The sequence below is a fragment of the Pelodiscus sinensis genome, chromosome 3, assembly GCF_052426305.1.
Source record: "Pelodiscus sinensis isolate ZL-2025 chromosome 3, ASM5242630v1, whole genome shotgun sequence".
Lineage (NCBI taxonomy): Eukaryota > Metazoa > Chordata > Testudines > Trionychidae > Pelodiscus > Pelodiscus sinensis.
In genome coordinates, this window is record NC_143054.1 from 194,744,331 (window position 1) to 194,754,979 (window position 10,649).

The following is a 10,649-nucleotide window of genomic DNA, read 5'->3' on the forward strand; positions in this document are numbered from 1 at the left end:
GGCATGGCTCTGCACAGCCTCTCTAAGGATGTGTTAGCCCCTTCCATGCCAGTGTGGGGCAGCCGCTGCACTACATGCTCCTAGACAGGGAATGAGGTTCTAGAATATTGCTGGAAGTTTATCTGGGTACGTCTACACTACAGCGCTAGTTCGAACTAACTTAGTTCGAATTAGTTAATTCGAACTAAGCTAGTTCGAACTAACGCATCTAGAACTAAAAACTAGTTCGAACTAGCGTTTTGCTAATTCGAACTAGCAAGTCCACATTGAGTGGACTCTGAACAGGGCTTAAGGATGGCCGGAAGCAGTGCTGGCAGGGCATCAGAGGAGGACTTAGAGCGTGGAGATGCTGTCTCAGGCTAGCCGAGGGCTGTGCTTAAAGGGTCCCGACCCCCACCCCGGACAGACAGTTCTCAGGGGTGCCCCGCTTACAAACCAGTCCTGGCTTGGAGTGCCCGAAGTACCCACACTGGGCACATCACACCACTCGGCCATCAGCCCGGCTGCACTTGCCGCAGGCTGCCATCTGGGGAGAGGGGACAATCGGGGGGCTGCAGGAGAGCTTCCACCCCCAGAACCCGCAGAGCCAGCCCAGTCCTCCCCATCGGGGGCTCGTGCCCCATTCCTCCCTCACCTCCTTCCACTTACCCTTCCCTAGCCCCCCTTCTTATTGATGTACAAAATAAAGGACACATGTGTTCAAAAATAGAAACTCTGTTTATTTAACAAAACTCGGGGAAACTGGGAAAAGGAGGTGGGAGAGGGGAAGAGAGAGGCTGGGAGAGGGGAGGGGGAAAACTGGGAGGAGGGAGCTGAAAGGGGGAAGCAAGGGAAAGGAGGGGGTGGGGAAACTGAAGGATCAGGGGTGGGGGTCTCGCCGGGCCGACCGCCTCCCAGTACAGCGAGGGAGGGGGCCTCGGCGTCCCCGGGGCGATGGGGTGGAGGGTGCGGAGGTTGAGGTGGGGGGTGTGGACATTGAGGAAGAGGTTGTGGGGGTTGAGGAGGGAGAGGTGGGAGGGGGAGCAGGAGTGGGAGGAGGGACAGCAGTTGGGGGGACAGCTGGTGCAGGATCAGCACGGGGCACCATGCTCTGCAGCAGGAGCTGCAGGTTGGTGCTCAGCCCTCGGACCTCAGACAGCAGCTCGTGGCGGACCTGCAGGTCTTCCCGCATCCAGGCCTGCAGTGTGCGGTGCACCGCTCGCAGGGCCCCAAGGTGCTGGTCCCGGTACTCCTGCTCCGTGCTGGCAGTCCGGAGCAGGCCGCGGGTGCGGGAGCATGTCCCAGGCGGGGTGGTGCGCCCTGCACGAGCAGCTGGTGCAGCTGTAGAGAAAGAAGAGAAGGGGTCAGTTCTCCCTGGGGACGCAGAGGATGATGCCCAGCCCCCTCCCCAACTCCGCAACGTGAGGGTGACCATGTCCTGCACCGTCACAGCCGCTGTGCTTGTACAGAGGCCATGGTCAGGATGTCTGGCTCTCCCCGGGACTGGAAGCTGCCCCAAGACCGCACCCATGTCCCTGTGCCATGTATAGTGTGGCCGGGGCGGTGGGGGGAAAGGGGAGATGTCCCCTGCCTCCGTGTAGAGGGGACATGTGAAGGGAAATCATCCTGCTGGGTCCTGCCCCGGGGTCGGGAGCATGTCACGTCTCTTTGCACAAGCATGTGCCTATTGGGCAATGGCCCCTGGGTGTCACGCAGCTGGAGCCACCTGCCCAAGGGTGGCATGGCACGTGCTCGCACGTGTACAGGTGTCTGCGTGATCCGTGGAAGGCATGGCCCACGCGCGCGGTCCCTGGTCTCCCTGCCACCTCCCCCCCCGAACTACTTAATTCAAACTACTTACCCGGTACGGTCTCCCTGGACGACCCTGCCGACTCCGGTGCTGGGACATCCTGCGGTGGCCCCTCCGGTGTGCCCGGGTCAGGGCCCTCCAGTCCCGGCTCGCTGTCCCCCAGGCTGGCACGGACCGCCCTGCCCCCCAAGAGTCGGTTGAGGGCAGAGAAGTAGGGGCAGGTGGCAGCCCCTGCTGTGGCGCCACCCCTGGTGGCCCTGGCGTACGCCTGGCGCAGCTTTTTAATTTTAATGCGCACCTGCTCCTGGGTGCGCCTGTGTCCCCTGGTGGCCATGGCGGCTGCTATGCGGCCATAGACGGCCGCATTCCTCCTCCTAGTGCGGAGATCATGGACGTTGGGGGCCTGCCCCCAAACCTCAATGAGGTCCATGACCTCCGCACTAGTCCAGGAGGCCGCGCGCCGTCTACGGCCCCTGGCTGGCCCCTGGGTGCTGGGGGACTGGGCAGGGGACATGTCACTCCCACTGGCTGCCTGGCTCATGGTGGGGCCACTGCTTCGGGGCAGAGACTCCTGGCAGGGCTGGCTGTCTCAAGTGCCGTCTGGCCAGAGTCTACCCCTTTAAGGGCCCGGGGCTGGGGGAGAGGAGAAGAGTTTTCCTGGTTGTGCCCAGAGAGGCCACCAGGGGGAACCTGGGAAGGGCTAGCCTCCCACTAGTTCGAACTAAAGGGCTACACAGCCCTTAGTTCGAACTAGCTAGTTCGAACTAGGCGTTAGTCCTCGTAAAATGAGGTTTACCTAGTTCGAACTAAGCGCTCCCCTAGTTCGATTCAAATTCGAACTAGCGGAGCGCTAGTGTAGCACCTATTAAAGTTAGTTCGAACTAACGTCCGTTAGTTCGAACTAACTTTGTAGTGTAGACATACCCTCTGAGAGCCACATTCTCTACTGCTGCATTGAAGTCTCTGGGGCTTCATTGATTGACTATCTTGCTTTGACTCTCCATTGTCTTGGCCCTTGAATGGTCATCTACACCTGAGCGCAGTGGGTGTAAAAGGCTGCCATACCCGCTCAGGTGTAAATGGGTACGCAAGGCATAAAGCAGTGGCAAATCCAGCGTTAGGTCTCAAGCCTTTCTCTTTCAAGCCATGATCAATGGGACCCTGGAGGGAGTGTGCAATCAGCTTTGTGTCAGGTAACCCCGAGGTCATCGCCATGTCACACAACACAAAGCATTGGGACCAAATTTCTGGGTAGTGACAGCTCACAAAAAACTTGCCGGTGGGTGATGAGGAGCAATCAGGGAAGCTATCTCTTTCAGAGACCTAGGAGTGTTCCCAAATAATAAGCCAAAACAGCTTTGATGCAACAAGGTGCAACTTTACCCAGAGGTTATCAAAATATCGAGTTGGATCTGTCATGTCCTAGCACACCCGAAGCGCCCACTGACTTAGTATCCTCCCATTGATTTTAGTAGCCTCCCATTGATTTCCATAAGACCTGTGATTGTGCAAGCAAAGCACCATTTGGCTTGTTATCTGAACCACCATAGAGTGCAGACTCGTGCAGCTAATACTAGCTTTTGAGCCAAGATCAACATTTTATTTTTCTAAAAATTGGGCTCGTTCTCAGCAGCCAGGTTCCATCAGCTGGATCTTGGCCTTGAGCTGCTTCATCACCTTCCATGGAGCTGTGCAGATTTTTCCCAGCTGAGGACTTCTGCACTTGCAAACACCAAGGTTTAATATTTCTGCACCACTTCCCTGATTACGGGAGCATGTTGTGTAGAAAGAGCAATGTTCAGTAATATCAGATTAGATTGTGCAAGTCATTGAGAAAATGAATCATCAGAAGCGTTAGTCAGGCAGAGGTGTCATCATAAGGGCATTGTTCTTGAGAAAGTTTTGGGTAGTAGATTTGTCATGGGTTTCTCCTTTACTAGTCAAAGGACAATGAAATTAACGAGTAGCTCTGTGAGAGAAGTACCATACAGCAGATATTGGCACTAAGATTGTTAGCAGAGAAAGCTTGGTGAAAGAACAAGAACATCTACAATTGCTTTGTTGATATTCAGAAGGCATTTGACAGTATAGATCAGAAAGTCACTTGGACAGTGTTGGAGTCATATGGTGTAGATAGCAGACTGATACGGTTGTTGAAGGATATCAACGATAATGCAGAGGCAGCGGTGAGAAGGTGCGGAGAGTTGGGAAGTTGGTTTAGAATGAGTTTAGGTACGAGACAAGGAGATCCGATATCACTGAGTATCTTCATCACGCACTTAGAGAGAGCGATGGACAAGATCAAGGAAGAGGTAGAGGGATATCGGTGCACGGGATGAGAATTAACAATTGGAGGTTCGCAGACAATATATTTATCATCGAGGAAGATGAAGAGAAGCTAGCAAGAATGGTGTAGGTGCTAAATAAGGATGGGAAGCGGTATAGACTGATTATGAATATCAATAAAACAAAGACAATGGTATTTAGAGATAAGGAAATAGGAAGGAAAATCAGTGTAGATGGGACTGAACTAGAGAACATAGAGATGTTCATGTATTTGGGGAGCAACATGACGTATAATCTAGACTGTAAGAAGGAAATAGCAGCTAAAATAACGAAAGCAAGAAGGAGTTTGAAGGCAATGGATAAGATCTAGAAAAGTAAAGCGATTAGCTTAGGAACGAAGCTGAACATCTTGAAAACGTGTGTACTGGTATTTAGCAGCATGTTGTACGGATGTGAGACATGGGTGATACAAAAGATTTGAAGAGAAGGTTATTGGCATTCGAGAGGAGTTGCTATAGAAAGATCTTAAGAATAGAATGGATGCAGAAGGTCACCAATGAGGAATGATATAGGAAGATACAGCTGAACGAGAACCTACTGCAGAAGGTTATACAATGGAAGTTACAGTTATTTGGGCATATCTGCAGAATAAACGACGAGTGAAAAGTTAAGACCCTGGTATTCAGCATAACGGATGGTCCGAGTAGGAGAGGCAGACCCCACAGACAATGGGTAGATGATCTAGTAGATTGGTGCGGAGGTAGTCTACAGAAACTAAGCCACTCCGCACTAGACAAGGAAAGATGGAAGGAAATAGCAAGGGAGGCATTGGACACCAACGGGCGTTGAGCCCGTGGTTCTTGATGATGATGACGATCATGAGCCCTGCAGCACCTTAGAGACCTAACAAAGATCTGAAGAAGTGGGCTGTGCCCACGAAAGCTCATGCTACCACCTACATGTTTTGTTAGTCTTTAAGGTGCTGTAAGACTATTTGTTGTTTTTTAAGTTTTTCCAGTTACAAACTAACTCGGCTACCGCTTTGAAAAATATGTAGATCACACAAAAATATATAGATAGTATCATGAGCCAAACCCATCTCAAGATCATCTCATTTGAAGAAGTGGGTTGTGTCCATGAAAGCTACTATATATATTTTTTTAGTCTCTAAGGCTACGTCTACACTACGACTTTTGCCAGAAGAGGCAATGCAAATGAAGCGTGAATTAGCATTTTCTCATGCTGCATTTGCATAATCTCTTCCAATCCGTTTCTGCACAAAGGGATTATGCTCAAAAACAACCAGTGTGGACATTTCCTTTTTGGGCAAAAAACCCTTTTTGTGCAAGATCCTTATACCTCGACTTTTCTGCTCCCTTTCCCCAGCTGTGAAAAGGGGATAATATTCCTTGTCTCAACGGGGGGTGGTGAGGATTAATTAATTTCTGTTTGTACATCACTTTAAACCTGCTAAGAAAGTCACGAGTATAAACAACGTGTGGATTATTATCAGGCCTGCCTCTCGGTGCTGGGAAGGTATTGCATAGCGAAGAGTCAGTCCTGCCCTTGGACTCAAATATGCCTTTCCCCATGTATTGCGCAAACTGTGTTTATATAACTCCCGTACTATCCATCAATATGAACTCATGTGCCTGAGTGTAGTGCCAAGCCCAGGGAACAATAGACTTGCTGGTACATCATGTAATCCACCCCTTTTCTGTAGCTTCACCACATATTCTTCTCTCTGCACCATGTTCCCTTCAAATCAACAGACTGTGTTTTCAAACAGTGGGGAGAGCGGGATGGAAACCCAGGTTGTGATGGACCCATTGAGCCTGTGTAGTAGAAATGGCCTGGGTTTGGCCCAGGCAGAAGGTTTGGCTAATGGGAATGCATGCATTTCACAGGCTGTGGAGGAGCACAGATTGCAGTGTGGTTAATGAACCAGGGCACTGCGCAGTCCGCGGTTATGGTCTGTAATTGTTGGCAGTAGCCTCACACGGCCAGTTTGGATGCCCTGAAGCTATCAGCATCGCTGCTTGTTAGGGCATTCTCCTGGGAGCCCCGCCTCTTCCACTCAAGGCTCCACCCTTTCCAGGAGCACAGCACCGGCTTCCCTTGCTCAGAGGTCTATGGAGGCTGTCAGCTCCCCTGCACAGGATCCAGACCTGATAGCATATGCTGCTTGGTGGGGAAAATGTGCGTTCCTGATCCAAAGCAGATAGAAGTCAAGGGAAATACCCCCCACTAACATCAACAGGTTCAGGCCTTGCATGAGATGAAAACATGGCCACGGTTACACTTAAAACAGCAGAGTTTACAGAGACATGAAATGTTCCAGGGAAGGGAGTGTATGATCTGGTGGGGGAGAAATACCAAAACCAACCCTCAGGGTGGAATTCCAGCCCTGCTGAAGTCAATGGCAAAACTCCCATTCATTTTACTGGCACCAGATTTTCATCCCCACGCTATCGGTCTGCATTTTGGTAGAAAATACTCTTACGCTGTTCCATCATTGCTGCTTCAAAAGTCCTAGCAGAAAGTAGTGGATGTTCATGCAAGAAAGAGACAAAACTCTGGCAAATAGGGAGCAAAGTCATTTGAATGACTGGTCCTAATTCTCCTTTACACAAAGGTTCCTTTGGGCTCGTCCCCTCCTTCCCCCCTTCCCCAGTCCATCTGCCTGTTCGACTCTCCCTCTGTTCTCTTGTGGAGCCTATGTGTCCTAGCTGCCACACATTCCAAACCAGAAAAACACCTGGCTTGCAATACTGCAGGGAAACTCGCATTGTGCCGATTTAGGGCCTGAATCAAAGCCCTAGGGAAGTCAATGGAAAGATACCCATTGATTCAATGGGCTTTTGAGCCAGCTGTTTAAGCCTAATCCTTTTTTGTCTCCATGAAGGTACAAAATTTCCTCCAGCCTGCCACTGCTGACGTGCCCTGCACCACGCGTTGGAAAGAGTTGGAGAGTTATCAGACTAAAGGAGCTTCTTGACTGTGTGCTTTGTGCATGCCACATTTCTTAAACGAACATCTGAACACTGGCATGCTCCCACACACCGCCTTGGCTCCCCTCCAAGGAATCACAGCCCAACTGTTTGGCACACAAAGCCGCAATTTTATTTACACAATCGGCTTCTTGACAAACACAAAACTTTCACAACACGACACGCCCTTTAAAAGACAAAGGGGGCGGCGAGAGGAGGGGAAGGACTGTAGTAATGTGAGCTACCCAGCAGGAAGAACTCCCCCGCTGGGAGTAACATTCCATTCCACCCCAGGGAATCACCTGTATGAGACATTAAGGCTTGTCATGGCTTTAAGGCATGGCCCTGTGTGGTGGGGGCACCAAAGGGCCACCCAGCAGTGGGAGCAGTTGGAGGAATTCGGGATGAGTCAGCCATGATTCCTTCTGCGGAATCGGGGAGCACCTGCCGCAGCTCCAGCTACGCCCTTTGGATGGGTGCAGCACACGCTGGCTGCGGTAATGCCAGCTGCTGTTCTGGTGGAAATACTCCCCAAGCTCACTCCATTACCTCCAAGTAGGCTAGGACCAGCTGGTGCTTCTGCTCAGAGGTTAGCTGCCCCCCCATGCAGAGGAGGAACAAGGGAGAAGGTTCTTTGTTCCCACTCTCTCCAGTCTTCTGTGCATTCAGGCCAGGCCACTTGCAGGCCCCTGGAAATGACTTTTTTACATGGGAACGGAGGCGCGCTTTTCAACTCCCTAGCCTGAAATAACGGCCCAACGGGGATGGACGCACAGGTCTCTTCAAACAGGAACAAGCTCTCTGTGATTGAAGGTGGTCACCAGCTGGCCTGACCATCTATACCAACAGCTGCATCAAAGGGGAACACTCCATCTAGCCAACACACTGGTTTGTTCATCTCTGGAATGTGCATGCCTTCCTGGACTAGGTTACTGCCACCCTATGCCTAAACAAAGTTTGAGTCTTCCATAACCCAGTGCCCATGTGACCAGCCACCCAGCCCCGGATCAGCAGAGCAGCTCCAGCTCCACCTTCTCCCAGAGCAGAGCAGGTAGCAAGGTGGGGGTGTTAACCCCTTAGCTCCTGATAGCCGCAAGCCCAGGCTGGGCAGGGGCAGTCCCATGGACGCCGAGCCCAGTGTGGGGTCATGCTGCTCGCTCCACTTCTGGGCCGCACCGGCCCCTATGCACCCCCCACCTTCCCTGCCCCGCTTGCCCTTCCAGCTGGAACCGGCGCTGGTTCTCCAGCCTGCAGCTGCGTGGCAACAACAAGGCTCCAGCCACTGCAAGGGGGAGGGGGACCAAGCTCCCGCTGTGTGCGCCACTCAAAATCAGCTCGCATGCCATAGGTGGCCAACCCTGGATCTGACCAATTAGATCGTTCTCCCAAAAGAGCACAGAAGTGGTCATAGAGGTGGTCAGCTCCATCATCTTCTTGTTCACTTTTTCATTAACATTTCCTCCTTCCCTCACCCTCCTTCATTCCAGTTGCTCTGTTTGGGGCAATTATGCTTCACCCCTTACACAGAGCAAGGTGATAAAAAACAACACAGCCCTTGGCCATTGAAAAATGAGTCGTTCTGATTATTTGAGGGGAAGACAGACATTTATTCCACAGATGAGTTATAACCTCACCCTGTAAATCGGGAAGGTGTAGGACAACAGACTAGCCTTGGTAGCACAGGAATTTGCAAGCAGCCCTATCAGCTAGCATTCATTCCTCTCTTGGCTTCAATCTTGATGCATCAAGGCAATGGTGCAAAAATTCAAGCCCCTGTAAGAACCTGTCAGAGCTCTACTGGCCACTCTGAATGAACTCAGGTCAGTGGGGTCGGATGCTCTTCATCCCAGGGTACTGAAAGAATTAGCTGAAGAAATGCCAGAGCCACTGGCACTAATAGTTAGAAACCTAGAGATGATGTGAGAGGTGCCAGAAGACCGGAGAAGGGCTAATGTCATGCCTGTCTTTAAAAAGGGGGGGAAAGGAGGCATCAGGAAGCTATAGACCAGTCAGCCTGACTTCAGTACCTGGAAAGCTACTCAAGCAAAGGTATAAAACATTCAATTTGTGGATACCTGGAGTATGAAGGGGTGATCACTAGCAACCAGCATGGATTTAGCAAAACAAATCATGTCAAGCCCGCTTGATTTCCTTCTTTGACAGGGTAACCAATCAGGTAGATGGGGGAATGCAGTGGACGTAATATACCTAGAATTCAGCAAGGCTTTTCACACATCTCCCATGACATTCTGAAAAGCAAGCTAGAGAAATACAAGCGCCACTGAACTACTATTAAGTGGATACATAACCATAGAATCATAGAACACTAGAACGGGAAGGGACTTCGAGAGATCATCAAGTCCAGTCCCCTGCCCTCACGGCAAGACCAAGTCCCATATAGATCATCCCTGATAGGTATTTGTCTCATCTGCTCTTAAATATCCCCAATAATGGAAATATCACAACCTCCCAAGGCAATTTATTCCAGTGCTTAATCACCCAGACAAGAAGTTTTTCCTAATGTCCAACCTAAACCTATCTTGCTACAGTTTGAGCCCATTGCTTCTTGCCAAGGAGAACAATTTCTCTCTTCTCCTTGTAACAACCTTTTAGGTACTTGAAAACTGCTACCATGTCCCCTCTCAGTCTTCTCTTTTCCAAACTAAACAAACAAACACATTCTTTCCCTCATAGATCATGTTTTCTAGACTAATCATTGTTGTTGATCTTCTCTGTACCTCCTCCAATTTCTCCACATCCTTCCTGAAATGTGGTGCCCAGAACTGGACACAATCCTCCAACTGAGCCTCATCAGCACAGAATGAATCAGTTAAAGAACCACAAAGAGCAATTATGAATGGAGTGATGTCAGGTGGGAGGGAGGTCTTAGGTGGGGTTCCATGAGCACCTGTTCTGAGTCTGGTGGCGTTTAACATCATTACGAATGACCTAGGCATAGGTAGAGTTCACAGATGAGTCAAAACTTGGGGGTTGCCAATACTTGCAGCAAAAATTCAGAGGGCTCTTGATAAATTGGAGAACTGGCCTCTACAGAGAACAAAAAGAAATTCAACCCAGGCAAAGGTAGGGTGCTACACGTAGGGAAGAAAAACCAAATGCACCAATACAGAACAGAGGATACCTGGCTTGACAGCAGCATAGCTGAGAAGGATGTGGGAGTTGTGGTGGACCACAGCCTCAACATGAGTCAACGATGTGATGCTGTTGCCCACTCCCACCCCCCAAAAAAAGTGCCAATGCTGTGCTAGGTTGCACTAACAGAGGCATAATGCACAAGTCATGGGAGGTGATAGTACTGCTGTACTCAGTGCTGGTTAGGCCTCTGCTGGAGTCCTGTGTCCGGTTTTGGTCACCAGTGCATAGAAAGGATGTAGAGAAATTGGAAAGAATCCAGAGATGAGCAACAAAGATGATCCCAAAGGGGTGGAAAACAAGCCCAGTGAGTGCAGGCTGAAAGAACTCAGGATCTTCAGGTTGGACAAGAGGAGATTAAGGGGGGATGTGTCAGTGTTCTTCACCTACTCAAAAGACTGCCATAAAAAAAGATGGAGAAAGGTGGTTCT

General features: G+C 50.4%; 1 protein-coding gene across 1 annotated transcript; it reads right to left on the reverse strand.

The window, feature by feature from the left end:
• Positions 1-222: 222 nt before the first annotated feature.
• LOC149525203 (uncharacterized) lies at positions 223-2,677 on the reverse strand. Its single transcript, XM_089777549.1, has 2 exons — positions 1,841-2,677; positions 223-1,320 (listed from the first exon to the last, which is right to left on the reverse strand). The coding sequence occupies exons 1-2, from the start codon at positions 2,328-2,330 to the stop codon at positions 860-862; spliced, it is 951 nt and encodes a 316-aa protein (XP_089633675.1). The 5' UTR covers positions 2,331-2,677; the 3' UTR covers positions 223-859.
• Positions 2,678-10,649: the final 7,972 nt, after the last annotated feature.

Coding starts and splice junctions, on each gene's coding strand:
- LOC149525203 (XM_089777549.1), bottom strand. CDS start 2,330: ATGAGCCAGGCAGCCAGTGGGAGTGACATGTCCCCTGCCCAGTCCCCC. Junction 1,321..1,840: donor GTCCAGGGAGACCGTACCGG/GTAAGTAGTTTG, acceptor CTTTCTCTACAG/CTGCACCAGCTGCTCGTGCA.